Here is a 21,162-nt window from a genome sequence, read left to right on the forward strand (position 1 = left end):
CAATTATTTGATGATGATAATAATAATAAAGACCCTAATGTATCCAGTATAGGAGACACAAGAGGAGACGCTTTGTGTCTCCATAGGGAACCACTGGGGGTCATAAAATTATTGGCTTAGGAATGCGACAAAAACTAAAAATATAGACCTTAAGTCCTCCATGCATGGGGCGAGTTAATCGATAGAAGAAAAAAAAGTCATTTCGGGGGTGAACTACTCCTTTAACAACCCAAATCTCTTGCATTTGTTGTGAAATTACTTTAAAGTTTGACTGGAAAAGACACAATGCTAGGTATGTGTAGCTTAACAATTGTGCAGATGCCACCATGTGCCGCTTTAATTCGAAGGGAACGGTAGATGTGATTGGTTTAACAAGTACCTTTCCCTCTGTGAAGATTCATGGAGTCCAATGCCACGGAGGGAGGGGCAGAAGAGGCCCTTAAACCTCATCCCACACACAGAGTAAGTCCACCTCTAAAGAAGGAAACTGAAATCACATACAGTTTATGTCGATAATTGTAGAAACATTATTTGTCATAGTTTTTATTGCCTCCTAGTAATTAAAATAAGTACATTATGAATGGCTATAGTTTAACACATAACATTATGGATTCTATGACACTTTATAGGCCTACATAGTTTTCAAAGGCACAAAAACATATCTTTATCTGAATACTTTAAACGCAAAGACATCCCGAAGACACAACTTCACACAGGAACTGAAGTTGCGGTGACATTATGAAGCACCCCATGGTTCCTTGGGGATGTGTCCTGGCCTGTGAACGCAGAGTCAGTGCATGTGTAACATCTGGCTGTCAAAGTGACCCCCCAACTCTGCTGTCTGCAGCTGCTTCTCTGAGCAGGAGGGTCCAATCAGAGAGGATCATCTCTCCCAAAGAGGGCCAGAAAGGTCCCCAGCGGGGTTATAATTTGTTGAAACAGAGGACGGGACCATCAGTGCAATATTCATGAACATGCAGTGCGAATCGAGGAAAACTCTTGGTGTTGTAGTTTAGAAAAGAAAATAGATAGAATTCTTTGCAATATTTGTACCAAATCTTTTACCAAATTGGCTGTCAATATACCAAAGAAATTAGGTTGACCAAAAAAAAAAAAAAAAGAAAACGATCAAGAATGTGCGGCAGGAACTTTTTTTCAGAGTTTTTCCCATTTCTTGTGTCTCCCTCTCAGCGGCATCCCAAATCTCACGGCAGACATGGCATGGAAGAGGAGCAGGAGACACTGGCTGAACATCAGCCCCTGGAGCAGGAGGACCTGAACTTTGAAAAATGGAAGCGCAAGCCTATACCCCAGAGGACACTGTACCAGCAAATAGGTGCCGTCAAGACGTACCTGTGGAATGCAGAGACCAACGAATTCATGGGTCGCTCTGGAAAGAGCTGGGGTAAGTTGATCTGTGTGTGTGTGTGTGTGTGTGTGTGTGTGTGTGTGTGTGTGTGTGTGTGTGTGTGTGTGTGTGTGTGTGTGTGTGTGTGTGTGTGTGCGTGCGTGCGTGCGTGCGTGCGTGCGTGCGTGCGTGCGTGCGTGCGTGCGCGCGCGTGTGTGTCTGTGTCTGTTGGTTTGGGGGGTGGGAGGGGGGATTCTTTATACATAAAGAAATCTGAAAGTCAGAAACAAATATATTATATTATACTTTCAGAAATCTGCTACACTGATACTTCGTACATGTTTCTGTCATATACAGTTGAGTGTATTTCAGTTGTAATCAGCAGTTGGCAGTCTCAACTGATCGAGAACAAACATGGTGTCTTGATGGCTTATTGTTCTTAGAAGATGCACTCGGGGATGTTTGAGGGGGATTGAAATGGCTCCCCGGTCCACAGACTCGCCTCACTGTGCTGTGTGTGTGTGTGTCCTCAAGCTCAATGTTTACATAGGTGCGTGGACAAGTCAGAGCTGTCCCGACAAAAACAGACTGCCTGGGGACGCAGCCCCAGTGGGAGAGCACTGTTCTGGGCCTTGCACTGGCCAGGAACCACATTCCTCATACATCTTAGCCTGCTCTCCACTGCCTCTTTCCCAAAGCCTCAGCGACCCCATAGCTGACCTTAGCATGCTCGCAGCCCCACAGTTGCAGTCAAACACGTAGAGATGCTCCAGTGTTTTTTCTCAGAGCTCCACGGCGTGTTAAGAAACTTTCTTGGCAGAGGTGGATGCCTAGAGGGATTTGTTGAGTCACTGATGATGGAGCAGCCTTTTGGTATTCTAGGCTAGTGGCTGTGTGACGCTGTGTGACACTGTACAACACGGCGAACAATCAAAACCAACAGCACGTTGAGCATAGAGAAAACACCCCAGGCATCACTTGTTCTAATGGCATAAGCTGGGATACGTAACAAGGAAGAGTCAGGCCTAGAAGCTCATTTCAGAAGCATAACCGCTGTGCGTGCACACTCGTGAAGACGTGGGGCCCATGTGTCCGAGGAAGAAAAGGCCTGAGTTGAAGTCTGTGATGTGTATCCTGTGAGAGGAGTGTGTAAGAGGGGACACAATACCAGAGTGGGGTGATTGGGGCTCCTTGGAGCTGGCTGGGCCTCTATGACTGCAAAAGACCTTCACTACGATGGCAACCGGAGGTTCACTGTGTTCCTGAGTGAAAGGACAGCTGGGAGAATTCTCACTGAGCTTAAACAGAAAGGCCTTTGTCGCTCCGGGGACGCAAGGCTGGCTGCAACCAGTCCCCTGTGAAATTGCCCGCACAGCAAAAGCCATTTAATTTAGGGCACGTTTGGTTTGATTGGTTGCTAATGGACTGTTAATTTAAACAATGCTAGTTCTTAGGGTTTCCTCTGTATGCAGGTTTCCTCATGTGAGATGATCGCAGTGGGTTTTGATTTTAAAACACATCATTATATTTCCAGACACGGAGAGAAAGCACTTTTGTATGACTAAACAAATTAGTGGAAGGACAGTGGCTGGAGTCCAGATAGGACACACAGAACTGGACACACTTTAATTTCATATAAATCTTTTGAACACATGCTAGATATTTTTAAATCCATAACATATACTGTATTTACCAGTTAGACTCCCCCGCCCGCCCGCCCACACCCACACCCACACCCACGCACTACACACACACACACACACACACACACCCACACACACACACACACACACACACACACACACACACACCCTCTAACATCATTCTCTGTTTCTCTCTCCTTCCTCTTAGGTCTCATCCTCCTCTTCTACTCTACACTTTATATATTTCTGGCGGCCATGTTTTGTGGCTGTATGTTTTGCCTCATGTGGTCCATTAGTCCCTACCATCCAACCTATAACGACAGAGTGATGCCCCCAGGTAAATACAACCTCCACTGCCACCACACCCCTACCCACTACCTCTCACCTTCCTCTTCCTGCCTTCTACCTCCCCTGCGTGTGTCAATTCCAGTCCAGTGTTGGCACAGTTGACTGTCTGTGGGTCTCCGTTGGCAGGTATGACGATGGCCCCACACCTCGAAGGCCACGAGATCGCCTTCAACGCCTCTGAACGCAGGACCTGGAAGAAATATGCAAGGGCATTGGACGAATACCTGAAGCGTGAGTCGGACACTATATAATACAGTTGGTATAGAGGTGATAGAATTTAGTGACGGAAGAAGAAGCTACAAGGTTGTTGGGTGTGTGTTGAAATCTAGTGGCTACACAGTGAGTTAATCCTCTTGCCCCCACCTCCCCTACCTTTGTCCCTTATTCCAACTGCTTCTTGCAGGGCATTCTGGGAAGGGAAGCCTCTTTGTGGTGTTAGAGCACAGCCATTGAATGCTGCTTTTTATTTTTTCTTCCTCCACACACCCTGCTTTTGTCAGGCTGCCTTAATCAGAGGCCTGGCCCTGGCAGGGCATTGCTGCTGCTTATTTATGCCCTCTCTCTCTTTCTCCTACCCAATACCCCCCATGCCCCCCACCCCCCCCCCCCCCCCCCCACCCCACACGCGCGCACACACACACACACACACACACACACACACACACACACACACACACACGCACTGTTTCACACTTTCAGCATATAATGACGGTGCTCAGGAGCGCAAGAATATCCCCTGTGGACAGGAGAGGTACTCCATGCAGGAGGACTTGGAGGAGAGTGCAGAGCGAAAAGCATGTCAGTTCAAGAGGTCCTGGCTGGGGGACTGTTCGGGTCTCCAGGACCACAACTATGGCTATTCTCAGGGAAAGCCATGCATCCTCCTACGAATGAACAGAGTAAGACAAGTGCAATTAAATGTTATTAGTAGGCTATGTCTCGTGCTGTCATGCTGTTACAGAATATCAGAGTACATTAATACACATAACGCAAGCATCATGGAGCTATTTGTCGGCCAGTACACAGCAAAATGCTGGGTTTTCCCCATTTTTGCACTTTCAGAGTAGAGTTAACACTCAGGATTTTACTGTGTAAGACCTTCCAATTTTCACAATGTCAGTGACCTCTTGTGGACATTTTGGAGAGAGACTAAACTCCTGATGGCATAAACATATTCAGCTTCAATTCTGTCTAGTTAGCATTCTTTTAAACATCACAATAATTAATTGTATGAATGAACCTTTGAGTGGTATTTGAAATACTTAAAAATGTGTATACAGGAATTGTCTCTGCTTGATGTAAAGATTCTATATGCATAAACAAAAACATAAAACAATACCAACACATCATTAAAAGTACACATCTTGAGATGACAATTATGTGTGATTTTGTATTCTTGCAGATTCTTGGGTACCTACCTGGTCAAGGCAAGCCAATAAATGTGACTTGTGGAGTTAAGGTACAGCATTTTTGCCACTTTGACTCAACCATAAACTGGGAATAACACTATCTTTGAACTAATGATACTTTGCTACTGTAAAGCCTAATTCATCCTTCATCGTACGACTGTGACCCACGCTGAAATTGACAGATTGTCTGCAAGCGCCACAGTCATTACAGTTAAAATATGATTTAGGCTTGAGTCAAGAGAATGTGACTTTTCATTCTTTCAGAAAGGGCCACCGGAAGCCCTGGGAGAACTCCAGTTCTTTCCTAAAAGCATTTTTGACCTGAAGTACTATCCATATTATGGGAAGCTAAGGCATGTAAGTAAGGGTTTCATCCCTTCTGCATAAACTGCTTTGCGAATTCATGTCATTGTTCATCATATTTGTTTTGTTGAGATAATGCTTGTCAAGTCTTGACCTAAACCTCCCATGTCTCACCTGTCCCAGGTAAACTACTCCTCACCAGTTGTGGCTGTGCGCTTTTCCGGAGTGCAGTACGACACTCACATCCAAATACAGTGCAAACTCAATGGCAAGGGCATCATCAATGATTCTGCCACTGACCGCTACCTGGGCAGTGTTACCTTCTCATTGGATGTAGGAGCATAGGCAAAATGAGCCCATTGAGTGGGATGCTCCCATGACAACATTAGAAGAGAAAAATCTATGACAACTCTCAAGTTGAACCATTATTTGACATATATTACATAGGGTTCCCTCTTGCTCCTTTTCATTCATATGTCAATGTGCCTTCAGCTAGAAAAGCAAATTCCTCAAGAATGTCACGGGAACAAGGAGGCCATCGTCCCACCCTGTTGTACATGTAGCTTCCTTTACAACCTGAGAATGTTGCTGGAGTATGCGTTCATTGGCACGCACACACACGCACACCCACACCCGCACACGTACACGCGCGCGCGCGCACACACACACACACACACACACACACACACACACACACACACACACACACACACACACACACACACACACACACACACACACACATAAACAGTGCTGCTGAGCACCATACATGTAGAGAGAATGAATTACCATTGAATACCTGACATTTTGTAATGATTAGCACGATTAATATAACTAAATTCACAATATAGAAGGCACTGCCCAATAGTTAGTTATTCTAGATACGCAACGTAACTTAAAAAATATTAATAGACAATTACAAAAACTGTTTAAATAAGGATAGGGGGTATGGTTTTGTGACACACTTGGTGTGACATCAAAGTGTGTACTAATTTCTTTTGCATACTTTTCAAACATGTATATTTTATGGTTTCCAAGACTATCATGAAAACACTGAATGCAGGACTTATACTGTACTTACACAGTAAAACAATAATAAATGTCTGCAAATACAGTATTACCTTTTTGTTGAGTAGGTCAGTATTATTATATTACATTTATGAAATAAGCACTAGGAGTCATGTCTTGCCTTCTATTTTGTAAAAACACCTGGCTGCTTTTGAAAATGAACTTACAACAGGAGACTGTGATCAATAAAAGGAAGAGATACTGTGAACTAGTTTGTCTTGTTGTGAAACTTTTGTTTTGTGTAAGTAACACATTTGTCATATAATTCATCCTATCCACACGTTTATACCAACCTTGTTCCTGCATGCTGTATTTATTCTTATTATAGTTATTTAATAAACAGTGTACTGATCAGTGTTCCTTCCCATGGGACTGGTGTGTATTGGATAATAGTGTGTAACCAATAATAGGCCAATTTATAGTTTGACAGTGTTATGTAGGTGCTTATTAAGGATCCCCTTCACACACACACACACACACACACAATCTTTCACAGAGGTTATCAAGATCTATATGAAATATATGAAGAACGTATAAGGCATTTATAGGCTATAAAAGTCATTTGACTGACCATAGGGCCTAAATGAATCACTGCGATTCTAGGCAGTTCATAGGCAAGGATAACTGTATACAAGTCTATTGTGTCAGTGTTATAGCTGAACCATTACGGAATAGTGACTCTAGTTAAGGACACCAGTTGTACATCAAGCACAAGTCATGCCACGGTGTCATAAATGGTAATAAAAATCACGTTACTGTTCAAAGTCACAAAGACATCACATAATAATTAAAATATAGTGTACTTGTATGATGGCTTAGTCAGAGTGTAGCTGTCACAAGACACATGACGTTGTGTTTTTCTCCACAATAAAACACAAAGCTGTAGAAAAAGAAAGACAAAAGGGAGATACAAAACAAGAAAGCTTTATTTAATTCATTCCCCACATAATATGTTCAACAAGCTTATACCAGATTCTTCATCAGATGGAGATGAACGTCATGATGAGCAATTGAAAAGTGCAACAAAAAAGGCACACATCTATCTAGGGGGGGGGGGGGGGAGTGAATGTGTAATCACATGTACTGATGTGGAACCAGGGTTCAAGAAGCAAAACTAAAGCCATGACTAATAAACGGCTAGATATTAGATTTGACTTTCATATAACTGCATAACGACTCATGTTATTATTAATGGAACTGAACTAAAGCACGGAGCATGTGGACTATTTGTGTATGTTGGGCCTTTAGATACTACAGTATATCAGTCAATGGCTCCAGAGCCATGATCTGACTGCAAAAACCTAATTTGCTGCCCTCTGGCAGGTTAAAACAGGGGAGGACACAACCACAGTAAAATCACAAAATTAACGCAACCATAACTAAGAAAACACCCCATATTCCTTTCCCTGAGGGGATTTTTCGACAGTGAAAGAAATATAAACACCGAAATTACCTTTCAACTAAAAATCTTGTAATGCTGGTTAAGTGTCGTGAAAGGTTAGTGTCCTTCCACTGAGCTACCTTTATGTGAGTATGTAGCAAAAGATGCATCACTCCGATATGAACACTGGATGAGTGTGAATTAATTAAAAGGAATGGTGCATCAAGAAAACAATGGCCAACAACAATGGGTTATTGGGTTTGCAAAAAGAATGTTATGGTAAGGTTTCTATTTGCTTGCTCATACATTCATGGCGTTATATGAAATAACAAGTAATCAAAAAATCAACATCATTCATCCTATACAAGAGTAATTTACATAGATATATTGTACATCACGTTAACCAAGTGAGAATAAACAGCCTCTTGGAAGCCTTTCTGGGGAGGACGTGGATGGCTACAGGGGCCATCAATAACATGCAAACGGTGCAATATCAATCATCAATCTGTTTTGGTAATTGAGTCAGTCATTGGTGTCAAAACAGCGATGTTCGTGACAGAAATCACTGTTGGGTAGCTGCTGAGGCTAATTACAAAAAAGGGGCAAGAGCAGATATTACAGAAAATCACTGTGAGAAAGTGAAAAGGAGAAATGTGGGATGCCAGGGAAGCAACAGGAAAAGGGTGGAAGGCTGCCTCTATAGGAAGAGTTTTCTTTCAGTGTGTGTTTAAGCGGTGTGAGTTGCGAGGGTGAGAGGCAGAAGCAGCGCGAGTTGGATTATACAGACTGGTAGCCAGTGCGACTCTTCCTCCGACCAATCAGGTAAGAGATAAGTACAAGGATGATTAGGAAGCTGAGTGCCACGCCCACAGCTATGGGCACCAGAAAGCTCAAATCAGAGTCCAGGAAGCATTCCTCAGCTGACAGAGAAAAGGGGACACAGAAATATCGGGGTTAGCGTTTTAGTTGGTTGAAAATGTAGGTGAAAGACAGGGATGAAGAGATTTAATGACAGCGGGGAAGCATGAAAATGTCACTTCAGAACCTGCACATTTACAATGTCCACAGTATCAATGGGAGAGTAGTTTTTGGTTGAACAAACCCAAACTCAAAAAATCAGCAACATCCTCAATTCATTGAGGAGAAAACGAGTCATTCGATATTCCCCAAGATAAAAGTAGGTTAGTCACTCAAATTAATACTGCTGTAAGAAAAATAGTCCTGTATCAGAGTAGAATTAGTTGTGTAGACAGCCAAGATATCGTTAAAAAAACGACTACATGGAAATGTCAATACACACAGGCAGACTGATCAGACAGATATTCACAATTATCCGCAGGCAGTGAATAAAAATCGTATTGATCAATGTACTGACTCCCCTCAGTATCATGAACATCTCAGTAAGGGAGAATAAATTAGAACAGTTCTTTTTAAACTTTTTGGGCCAAGGCACACCAATGGTCAAGGTAGTATCTCAAGGCAAACCTGTATTCATTTCCCCCATGTTTGAACAGTTGTGAAATGTATAAATTTGCCTGCAACGAAATGCCAAGAATAGGGACACCAGGTTGAAATGGGATTACAGTATATAAAAATAGCACAAAAACACTTTGACAGATAGACCTCCAGGCCATAAAGGGGCCGTTCCACTAATCATATCCAAGGAACAGGCCTCAATTTTCCCATATATCAGCTGGCCAGAGTCCCTCTGTTCTTGTGGATGTTTTGCCCAGAGAGGGGAGAGGGAACTGCCCAGATCAGACTCTAACAAACCTCTGTTAGAGGGGATACTACTATGGGTTGACACAGCCTCCCAGTACCACCTGATACCATGTGCTATGTTTATATTTAACCATATACATAAATGTCGAATATGCCTTCGTATTGGTAAATGGGTGTGCATAAAGTACTGATACAAGTCAAATTAAAAAAATAATTAATAACGTTTTGTATTTTGAGTCATTATGTGAGTTTTATAAATTATAATAATAATGCGTGGTTGTCACAAAATCCCAAGGCACACCTGGACTTGTATCACTGCACACCAGCGTGCCTCTTCGGCACACTGTATTAGAAAGACTCATAGCCGGTGGCCATGTTTCTCTTTCTTCCAATGAAATAGGCCGCCAGAACTATTACAATAAGAACAAGAAGGGCCACTCCAACTGCTATTGGAACAATGAAGCTCTCCCCATCAGCCTGGCAATCCACAGCTAGACAAGAATGAAGAGAACATAAGTGAATTAATGTGTCAACGACTGGACTGGAAAAAAAAAGAAAGAAAAAAAAAGACGTCAACAAAAAAAGACGACAAAAATACATAAGATGGACAGTAATAGGATACCTGCTTAAAGTGAAATGCATCAAAGAAGGATATAATTAAACAACAATCAAATAAACATTTACTCCAGTAAAGGACCAACAAACTTTTATTTCGAATTTCTATTATTTCTATTCTGACATTTTGTCAACCCCATTTATTATAGCTAAAAAGCTGAAGAAAATGCTAATTAAATCAGCACTCTTTCATAGCAACTGAAGTGATTTTTTAGAGGATGGACTTGCAGCACAAATTCCCTTTACCAAATGTAAATACAAATATTTAAAATGATGAGACATCTTTAACTGTACAGTATTATTGAGATTACAATGAGCAAAGCATCGCTAGGTAAGGCACAAAGCCATCAGAATATTAATGATCAGTTTCTTTGAGAGCATGATCTTCCATCTACATTGGTGCTGCAGAGCCATCTTATAAAGAATCAAGGCAAAACGAATGCATATAAAAGCTGAAACTTACATAAAACCACAAGCAAATCTGATCACAAGCAAAATGTCATATTCAACATATATCTATAATCCATACACATATTACAACAATTGATAGAATAATCTGATCACACGCATCTTGAAACGGAAAGATCAGTCTCATGTCCGATGTTGAAAGCTCCTAGCCTCACTCCAGTGCAGCCTCTGCTTTAAATACCTGATTGCTTGTTAGCTTAAGCCTAAAAACTACAGATTTGGAGCTAGGCTACCAAGGCTAGCACAACCTTCTAGAATGAAAAGCAAAAATACACAGCAACTACCATATCACATTGGCGCGCGCGCACACACACACACACACACACACACACACACACACACACACACACACACACACACACACACACACACACACACACACACACACACACACACACACACACACACACACACACACACACACACACACACACACACACACACAGGTACAACTTGCACAGGTTGAATTCACTTCCGCTGTTCTACCTGCAAACCTTCATTACCTATGTGACTGAAGGATAGGTTATCCACAGGTGTGTCACTGCAGCATAGATTCAAAATATGCCAAACTTAAAGAGCTCCTTAGTGCATTTATAAATGAAACTCTTCTTCCATTGTGCAGAAAGTTAATTACTACATTAAACACCTATCCCTTTTCTAAACCTAATGCCAACGTGGATTCACAAAGGGTAACAGACTTGTGTTTTCTGGGCCATGAACACAGAACACCCTCTAATTAGTCTTTTCAAAATGTGGGACTCATGATACCACAAAATGAGTCAGACCTTTAGGCTAATTCTAATTGCACATTTTGAAAATGATTGCAGCCATTTCAGCTATTATGTCATCAAGACAGTGTCATTCCAAGGTTTTCACCTGCTCTACAGGGAAAAAACATACGTCAAAGTATTTCCTTTGGAAAACATTTACAAAATTCAACATGAGCGAAAAAAACGATGTGTGAAAGGAGACTGCAAAGCTGTAGTTCTTGAACCTTGAGTTTTGGGAACCAATATACGATTACTAATTGACCAACTTTTGATTTGGGGGGGAAATGCCATTATGCCAATGTATGGCACACTTATAGTAATTCAGGGAATGAATCAAAACCAAAAAAGAAGGGTTGGAACTAAAATGTGCACATATTAAATAAGGAAACTAAAAAAAGGAATGTCTTTGGGAAGAAGCAAGCACACCATCTGTAGCACAGAGCAGTTTTTACTGGGCGCTGAAGTGCCTCTTGCCTCTGCATACATTCTAGGACTATCTAACCAGGAATAGTCCAAATATCCTGAGATAATGATTACTGCGGATGATCTGTCTGATTCATTGAAGGAAGTTTGTTTCATCTTGAACTGTGCTATTGTATCAAAATTAGGGCTGGGGGCAGATAGTGTGCTTGCTCATAAAAACAAAACAAAAAACAGGGAAATTAAAATATACAGAAAACAATGAAAAAATTAACACACATCAGAGGTAGACAAGCTTGGTCCTTGAGAAGAGTTATCAAATTCAGTTCTGTCTTTGTAATTTTGTTTTAGCTTCTATGTTAATTTTGTAGAAAGCTCATTTCATTAAAATAAATTGAGTATAGAGTTTGTCTCACCTTTCAGTGGTTTATCACTGCATTTAACCATATCACCTATGGTTAAATGAACTATATGGCTAAGATCCAATAATTCCTGATAGAATTGTCTTAGCTCACCAACTCCTATATCAGAGTAGTTATAAGTTGGTTACAAAATAAACAATTGCACTGCCACCCCAAGGACCAGGTTTGGAAAACCCCTTACACAGAATGGGTCAAGGTGTGATCTGGATTTAAAGGGTCTGATATCCAACATAGGTCTTTCTTCGACCAATCACGTAAGCAATCACAACAATGAGAATCAAGCCAGCCAGGGCAGCGCCAACAATGATTGGGATTAAGATGCTGGTGTCATCCATTGAACATTCATGGGCTGTAGACAGAGAGAGAATAGATCAACAAGGGGGAGAAGAATGGTACGTGATCAGTTAACACACTCAGAGAAATCACAACACAACTGCAAATTCTGGGCACTGGGTACAAGGATTCACTGCGGGCCCCCCCATGAATGTTCTTCATAGGGGGAAGGCGTTTAACCCATTTAGACTGGGAACACATTATTACACGTTATTTTGTGCTTTCACTATTGAAAAATAGCAAGCTCACACGGCGAGCTTGTAGGTCTGCTATTTTTGAAAAATCGTGAAAAGTCTTTGAATATTTCAAATCCTTTTAAGGTTATTTGAAAAACCTATGTTTCTATGTCAGTGGTGCTCAAACTTTTTCATGTGAAGGACCCTAAAAAAATGATGTATTTGGCCATCTCAAAATATTTAGTTCCAGGGACCCCCGAGAAGCAATATGTTCGCTTAAAAAATAGATATATTCAAAGATGTGCACACATTTTCACGACTTTTCAAAAATATCAGATCTACAAGCTCGGTGCCGTGCTTGTATGTCTGCTATTTTTCCATTTATCCATTGTATACCGTAGCTGGAGTGACTTTTTCTGTTTACCATAGACCCTGTGAGACACTAATTTATGTTACTTAATTTCTAAAAAGCAGGAGTAAAATGGAGTTCATTACAATTTTTATGTTTTTATGAACAATGATACGTATTTGTCCCACGGTTGAAATATTGGTAACGTTATGCAAAATGATCACCCATGCATCTAATTTCATCCCACCTGTCATCATGATAATTGGTTTTTCGAGACAAAACTCTCATCGCATTGTTGTTGTATAGTTACCATACCGTACCTTGTTTTTATGGAACTAGCACCACCGATTATAAATAGACTCCTCATTGACTTACATTGTATGATGAAACAGCAACTCTTTTAGCACATAAAGAACGCAAACAAAGTCGATTTTGACAATACTGTATGTAACATGACAAAACCTAATATGGCATTTTTGATCATCATTATTCTTCTTTAAAGACATTCATTCTGTTGATTTTAATCTCTGAAGATTCGGATCTGCAGATCCAGTCTGGGTTTTCCTCCTAATAAAAAATAACTAAATCAACATGATTGACTTTTTTATTTTTTAAACGCCACACTGGGTTTTGTGATGTTCTATATAGGCAGAATCGTCGTTTTTGCCTTCATATATGTGCTTAAACTTAAATAGTATACGATTGAAGTCAATGAGGGGACTATTTTCTGATAATTCATTTCTAATCAACAGCGGAACAGAGCAACATATTTCACCACGACAAGGTAACTGCAAGAACCGGAACCTCTAATAACCTAAACCTCTCAATGTGTCCTTGTGACTTAGGGATTTTGGTCATAAATCAGTTTTCCCATTTTATTACAATATTGACACATTTGCTGTACTAAGAATAGAAATTCAGAAACTTGAAACCATTTTCCCACCCATGCCATCTTGTTAAAACCATTAAAGCCCTGGCCTTTACGCTCAATTGTACGACAAATAGGTTGTTGGCACCGACATGCCCACAGGAGACGACAGGGTTAATGTGGTTTTAAAAACTGTCAGTATAGGGGTTTTCTGAGCCCCTTCTGGGAGGATCACATTCCACTACAATAGTGCCCACTCAGTAGATAGTGACAGATCCAAATAGGGCAAGGGTTTTGCATGATGTATCAAAAAGTAACCTACCTGTGCTGAAAACACCATTGTTGACCTCAAAGGGTTGGACTCGCAGATCAAATGTGTAAAGGGTGAGCGAGTCGGTGATGTTGAAACTCTGCTCCTTGTTGCACATGTAGGAACTGCCGACAGCTGCCTCCCACAGACTCAGGTTGCTGTTTGCTCCAGAAATCACTCCTGGAAAGAACACACAGTATATCAACTGAAGGAACCAGCTAGTCAGGGCTGTGCCTTATTGACAGGGTCGAGCGTGAGGTTACTACTTACCACTGACATTCAGAGCATGTAGGTGGAACTTTTTGTTTGTCTCCTGTTAGGAATAGGAACAAATTACATGTTAATAACACAGGTTTTACATCCATGCCTGCAATTCTACCAATACTAATGCCACTGAAGACTCACCTCTTCAGACTCCACCTAAACCCATAGCACTTAATGTAACACTCCCCTTCCCTCGATGACCATACATGAAGCTACATAGCATTTTTTGGTTTTAGAAACTTTTTTTTTTTTCTTCTTTTTTTTTTTTACTGATTAGGTGCGTGGTCTAACTATGTTATTGATTTTCTAGATTGATATTCCCATGCATTTGTTGTATTGTTGTTAATTTACTGACATATTATCTTGCTTATTATATTGATGTATTACCTGTTTATTGTAAGTCGCTTTGGATTAAAAGCGTCTGCTAAATGCCTAAATTGTAACTTGCCAGAGCTTGACCTACAGCACAGTTTTAAAATATTGCTCAAGTGTACAAAGGGTTATTCTGCCAGAGTTGCTTAAAATGTTTTAATTATTTGGCATGTTCAAGGTTGAACAGATAAAAATTGATGCACTGGAGATGGCCTTGTGCTACAGTGTAATTGTAACTCAAGACAGACCACATTAGCGGAAGACAAGGTACAATCAGAATCTTGTGATGGCCACATGTGCCACTTTGAATAAGCAAGTAAGCAAGAGTAAACAAGAGACTTATACATTCTCAAAACATTATTTGCCCAAGACAAGGGAGTTTAATACAACGGCTTTCAGGCTTAGTTTAGTAAAACACGCACTGCTTCAAAAAGCAGTATGTGTGGAAAAAAATGTTTTTTTTTGTCAGACATTGGATACCAGTGCATAACTTCAAGCTCATACACAAAAAGATACAAAGCATCACACAACCTTACTGTCACAAAGCCTGAATTTAAGTCTACTTTGGGAAACGTGTTTCTTGGGGCTCAGCTCAAGGGACTTACATTGGTGAAAGTGAACATGATGGTGAGGGTGTCTGAGGTCAGCACCAGGTCACTGGTGTTTGGTCCACAGGTTCCACTTGCAACGGTCCCGTTGGGGTCCAGGTTCATCTCCTGAGGTTTCTGATTCAGTAGGAAAAAATGGAAGAACTCAACAAGGACTACGTGTCATATCACTGAACGCTACAGCTTCTGTAGGACAGGCTTTAAACACTAGATACTTTGTTGACCCGTGTCCCCTCTTTTTTCCCCCTCCACACAAAACCTCTTCAACAGTGTGTCATGAGCTTGTAGATCAGCTATGTTTACCAAATGTTTGCGTATTATGACGTGCCCAGAATAGGAACACCAGGATTTATGTGTTAAAGTATGTACTGTTTGTACACATACCTCTCCCTTGAAACTGAGTCGCAAGCCAAAGTTGGCCAACAGACAGACTGTGCCGTTCTCAGGTTTGATGACGTATTTCCCAATGACAGGTGGGGGCAGGGTAGGAGCTGGGGTGGTGGTAGGTACAGTGGTAGGGGTGGTGGTGGCAGGTGCTGCTGTGGTGACATTGCCCGCAGAGGTGGTTGGAGCGACAGTGGTGGCCGCAGTGGTGGTGGGGGCAACAGTGGTGGCCGCAGTGGTGGTGGGAGCAGTAGTGGTGGGAGCAGTGGTGGTCGTCGTAGAGTTGGTGGGAGCAGCGGTGGTGGGAGCAGCAGTGGTTGGAGCAGCGGTGGTGGGAGCAGCGGTGATAGGAGCAGTGGGTATATCGGCAACACATGCGGTAACTGTACAGAGAATAGATGGATCAGTGGTGTGTACTGTAGAGATAAAATCCCATGGAGCATGGATGGATCAGGTATGAAGCTGTGCCAAGTACTTACCAATTTCACTCTTACTCCCGTTACTCACGAACGCCTGTATAAGCACATTCCACAGTGTCTGTTTGACAGCGTCGGCTGGGAGCACAATTTGACTTTTGCAAGAGTAGCAGGTGTCCATCCCCACATTAGAAATGCCCACATTGTTTACTTTGACAGACAGCGTTTCTGGAAGATGAATAACAAAAACGGATCAGCGTCATTATACAGACTAAAACACCCCTCCCATATAAACCATTTTGTTTAACATCACTATCACAAAGTTTTCAAAGTCACCATTTGATTTGGAATTAGGAAAGCGGTCCGAGTCACTGAGGTTATATGCAAAGGTGATGGCATCTGCCTGGTATGTTGTGTCATTCTTGGAGAATGTCGCAGTCCAGGAGTGTCCTGCTCCAAAATTCAGTTTCAGAGTTGAGCTTGTGTTGTCACAAACACTGCCTTCTGTCGTCACTTTGTCAGGAAGTTCAAAGAGGATTGTTTCATTCTGAAAATAAACAAGAGAATTACTATATCTTATAGAATTATTATATCTGTAATAGGTTAGCAAAACATTGGCAAATTGTCTTATACTAACAAATAGCATTTAAGGCAAATAAAAAAACACTTTTGGATACAATGTTTAACAGTTCAAACACCTAAACACCCTGCCGTTAAGGGTCATTCTTCATCTAATTATTTTATATGGCTAAAAATGTAAATCAAAGCTAGCCGAATTCACTTTAACACAATAATAATCACTGTATTAGTTTACATTCAAGTATTTAAGTAACTGAATGCATTTTACTAGCCATAAGCGTGTCAACTCTATAAGGATGAATTAACTCAACACTGCGTGCCAACTCTATTAGGATTTGCTTGTACCAGTATGAGTGACCAAAACAAGTAAAGTGACTTCAAATGTCTTTTAGAGTAGCACCATTTGGGCAAGTCAAACATGGGAAGAGAATAGTATGACATTTTTAAGGACTAACATGTATAAAGTACAAATTTGGTGAGCTGACCACTGCAATGTGACCTGCCACTGGATAATCAGACATGGTAAGACAATCACAGGATATGACAGGAACAAATCAATAACTACAAAATGCTTAGTTGTGAGAACCTGTTTACTTTGCAGCTACTCGTGAATTTTCTCCTTCCCATGATCATATTATCTTCCACATAAGTCTCATATTCAAGGCACATAGTAGTGTAAAAAAGAATGTGTGCATATATAATCAGCAGATACTGACCTTATCTCCAACTACTTCATATGTGACTGAGAAGTTCATCATCAGATCAGCATACAGGCATAACTTGTCATCAGGGCCATTGACAGACACCACAGTAGCATGAGATAACTGGATTTCTGCAAGCAAAACAGGAAGTTTGAAATCTATTTACAGATAAGAGCATTTCAGATTAAGGCCTTAAAAGGTATTTACACTTTTAAGTACAGACTCTATGCAACAATTGTATTGCAAACGCAACTGATTTATTACAAATAATAAATAGAGATGGTGCTTGGAGAATGGTGTCAGATGGTTGGTCTCTACTTTGATATAGTTAACTTTTTCTCCTTTTGTGCCTGAGACTATTTTGGGATGTGGCAATTTCCTTTGTAGTTGTGTCTTTGAAATTTCAACATTCAATATTGTCAAAAAGCAGAATCATTTAAAGTTTTTCCATTTTATTTAGTGTTGTCCTGAATGCTTTTAATGTTAATTTGAATGAACAAAGGAGCACATGCAGACCATTTTCCACATGTAATAACGCTAACCAATCAATGCAGTCTCAGCTCTTCAGCTGCATTAAGCAGAACTGCACAGGACCTATGTCACAGATTAGAACATAGCAGGATGTTATATGGGGCAATAGCTGTTTCATGACAAACTGATTCCAGCGGACCCTGGATCACCTCAGTAGCCTGATATATATATGGCAATTGGCCTCAATGAAGACATTTATTTGAATTGGTACATATATGTCCATCTCTAGTAATCGTGGTAGCCATCGAAATATCGATACACGCCCGTGGAAGCCTACAGTGCCACCAAGAGAAGTTGAATTAGGGCTTTGACATTTCAAACGGTGTTGTGCAAGTTAATTTAGTTAGGTCTTGTGTGCTGGGCAATATAACTCCACTTAAGACTGTAAATCTCCAAGTTCAATGGTTAATAGACCTGATAACAAACAAGGTAAACACAGACAAGTAGAATAAAAAAAAAAAAAAAAAAAAAACAATTACAGTATATCTTGTCATAAGTCCAATTCCTAGGGCTAATGATTTGTAAATTAAATTTCTCAAGACTAGATAACGATTCTTACCCACTGAAAAGGACAGGTTATATTTTACACTAGAAGGGTAAAGGCCACTTCAGACGGGATTAGTTATTTTGTGACCAACCGCCTTGTGCTTTGTCATCAAGGCAAAGGCTAGTACTGGGTAGAACAGACAATCATCCCCCTGGCCCTGCCTACACAACACCACCACCAGACAGGTGATCACAGGCTTTAATGAGCTCACGACAAACCAACGCAGTCACCATTTGAAACGAGCTGTGACCTGCAAAACCATAGATCCTCCTACTTTTTAATTTTATAACTATGCATTGATCAGTGGTCTATAACCCTTTTCATATCAAGGTCCATTATTTATTTGGTATTTGAGCCAGACCACCATTTGATGAGGTTTAGCCTCTCAGACCCTAAACGTAGAATATTTTGTCTGCGTTGGATAAGCTTTTGTCCACAATTTCAAGCTGTATTGATATGGTACCATCTGAGAGATAACAGGCAAAGGTTGACCAAAATAATAATAATACAATTAATCTACATTCTCTAATTGTGTAGACTTATATTGTAAACAAAAACACAGATGTTTAACTGGTCCATTTGGTTTCATTTTACACTCTCAAAATGTAAAGATCTATAAGGGTCCATTTGGTTACCAACTGTCCATCATTTATCCGGGGACCTCTGGAACCCCCTCAAGGACCAAGGTCATAGATCATATTTTGTGTTGCTATTCAACGTAATTCTAGGTCAGTCATATCTATGTAGTAGCAGCTCTATCAACCAGCAGCACCACTCACCATTGCCACCACTCCACTGTGCTGTTAGAACAGGAAGTTGCTCTGTCGTTCGCGCAGAAAATAGCGGATCTACAAGTTCATGCGGCGTTGCTCATACGAAGCTTTGTGAGCTTGCAGATCGTCTATTTTCGGCTCAACACCACCAGGCTTTAGCAGCTACATAGCGAAAACTTAGCACAACAGCACCGACTACTGCCTGGATCACAAGCGTTATATGACTGTCTGCTGCGCAGCTCACCAAATGCATGCATGTGATGCAGTGAAGTGAGTGCAAGTCATAAACTGTTATATGAACAAGTTAAACAACATATAATAACACCATACATCAGTGGTTTTCAACCGGTGTGCCGTGGACCACCAGTGGTCCCTGAGAGGGTTCCAACCTCCAAGTGGTCCCCAGCTAAATGATGGACAGTTAACCAAATGGACCCTTATAGGCATAGCTCTTTAACTCTTGAGTGTAAAATTATTGTTAAAAATCTGCATTACTTTAATTTACAAGAAGCCTACACACAGTACACAGAGAATGTAGAAATTGTATTTTTATCAACGTTTTCCTGAGTGTAGTCTCTCCTATCCCACAAAAACACATGCACTCGCAGCATGGAGTTGTGGACAAGATCTTACCCAACCAACAATATATTCTATTGTTTTGGCGGGTCTGAGAGGCTAAATCTCATCAAATGGTGGTCCGTTGACACGAAAAGGGTTCAAAAACATGTAGGCTACTGCCAGTGCCATGCCACATTGATTGACTCGCTGTTGTTTACGCAATTTCAATTTCAGAGCATAGACGGAGCCCTAGGAACCGCGGGCCTGTAGTGTCAACTGTCAATACAGTACAGCAGTGTTTCTCAAAGTTTCAAATTTCAATGTCTCCCCTTAACTCTGACAGTGTACAAATGGAACCAAATGGACCCCATTGTTACAATACAGACATGTATCATGTATGGGTCAATTTAGACCCCCATAAAAGGAACCTAGAGAGTCTCTAAAATCCACTTTGTATCCGCACAAGTTTCATCACGTCACAATTCTTATCTCCGTTAAAAATGACTCATTAATTTAGACGTCTAGATCGCGACCAAAACTCAGTGGTGGGAAAGGTACTTTTTTACTTATGTAAAAGTATAAATACTACAATATAGAAGTCCAGAAATTCAAAATGTACTTGACTAAAAGTAAAAAAGTGTTGGCATCAATGTACTCCAAGTACCAAAAGTAAAAATACTCATTATGCAGAATGTCCCATTTCAGGTGTTCTACAAAATCTACAAAGTAAATATTAATTAAGTGTTCAAATAAATGTAGTGGAGTAAAAGTACAATATTTGCCTCTGAGATGTAGTGGAGTAGAAGTACAAGTACTGAAAATTGGAAATACTCTAGTAAAGTAAAAAAAATAAAAAAATGGTACAGTAGGCCTACTTGAGTAAATGTACTCAGTTACTTTACACTGGAAAACAAGTAATTTCTGCCGGACGAGCCATACAGTACTTCGTACGGCGCAGTCTAAACGCGTCAACATTGACATTATTAACAACAATAACACAATAAAAACACGTTCTATCGTTACGTACCAGTGCCGAGCGTCAGGAACAACACGAGAAGTGCCCAAGGAACCATGTTGGACGGTTGTTTTTGATGAAACTTGTGTCAACAACACCGACGACAACAAGGAGCTTCAGGGACAGTCAGTCAGCTCCTCTCTCTGACGGTAAACCCAGCGCGTCACCAGGCTTATCGCAGTACCTGCGGAAAGCCTGGCCTCTGTTCCCAATTAACCAGCCTGATCCGCCTCAAAGCCCGCCTACCGTATCCAGGGAATCAGCCAAGATCATTTGGATGAAGGCACCGTTTCCGTATCCGCTCTAGACCGGGACCGGATGTGCAGCCTGCAGAGCAAATTCACCCCAGTGTAAAAAACGACGCCACCGACAGGAAATGGAAGTCATATGACTGTGTTGTCAAAGGCAGCAAGAGGCGTGTCAATGTTCTTCATCATATTTGTGGTAATAATATACATACC

The 21,162-nt window shown here is 41.0% G+C and overlaps 2 protein-coding genes across 3 annotated transcripts; one reads left to right on the forward strand and one right to left on the reverse strand.

Annotated features, from left to right (window-relative positions):
• Positions 1-367: 367 nt before the first annotated feature.
• Positions 368-5,396, forward strand: atp1b4 (ATPase Na+/K+ transporting subunit beta 4; the record flags this gene model as incomplete). Its single annotated transcript, XM_080745467.1, has 8 exons — positions 368-462; positions 1,192-1,405; positions 3,200-3,328; positions 3,466-3,570; positions 4,039-4,238; positions 4,742-4,798; positions 5,013-5,105; positions 5,235-5,396. Exons 1-8 carry the CDS (start codon positions 400-402, stop codon positions 5,394-5,396), a joined length of 1,023 nt encoding a protein of 340 aa, XP_080601593.1. The 5' UTR covers positions 368-399.
• Positions 5,397-7,027: 1,631 nt separating this feature from the next.
• Positions 7,028-20,849, reverse strand: lamp2 (lysosomal-associated membrane protein 2). Of its 2 annotated transcripts, none has more exons than XM_080746444.1 (9): positions 20,714-20,849; positions 17,293-17,408; positions 16,334-16,544; positions 16,061-16,225; positions 15,582-15,964; positions 15,195-15,314; positions 14,224-14,266; positions 13,966-14,133; positions 7,028-9,713 (listed from the first exon to the last, which is right to left on the reverse strand). In XM_080746444.1, the coding sequence occupies exons 1-9, from the start codon at positions 20,757-20,759 to the stop codon at positions 9,571-9,573; spliced, it is 1,395 nt and encodes a 464-aa protein (XP_080602570.1). In that variant the 5' UTR covers positions 20,760-20,849; the 3' UTR covers positions 7,028-9,570. The 2 variants fall into 2 exon arrangements, with proteins under 2 accessions (XP_080602570.1, XP_080602571.1); XM_080746445.1 differs by lacking the exon at positions 7,028-9,713 and adding an exon at positions 9,912-12,266.
• Positions 20,850-21,162: the final 313 nt, after the last annotated feature.

Source organism: Nannobrachium achirus (assembly GCF_963921795.1).
Source record: "Nannobrachium achirus genome assembly, chromosome: 17".
Lineage (NCBI taxonomy): Eukaryota > Metazoa > Chordata > Actinopteri > Myctophiformes > Myctophidae > Nannobrachium > Nannobrachium achirus.

What these genes read in the sequence shown, in the direction of transcription:
- lamp2 (XM_080746444.1), bottom strand. Translation starts at nt 20,759, where the DNA reads ATGGTTCCTTGGGCACTTCTCGTGTTGTTCCTGACGCTCGGCACTG. An exon ending in ATGAAGTAGTTGGAGATAAG is followed by an intron (nt 16,545 to 17,292) that starts GTCAGTATCTGC and finishes GTTTATTTTCAG; the next exon opens with AATGAAACAATCCTCTTTGA. An exon ending in ACATGCTCTGAATGTCAGTG is followed by an intron (nt 14,134 to 14,223) that starts GTAAGTAGTAAC and finishes TGTTCTTTCCAG; the next exon opens with GAGTGATTTCTGGAGCAAAC.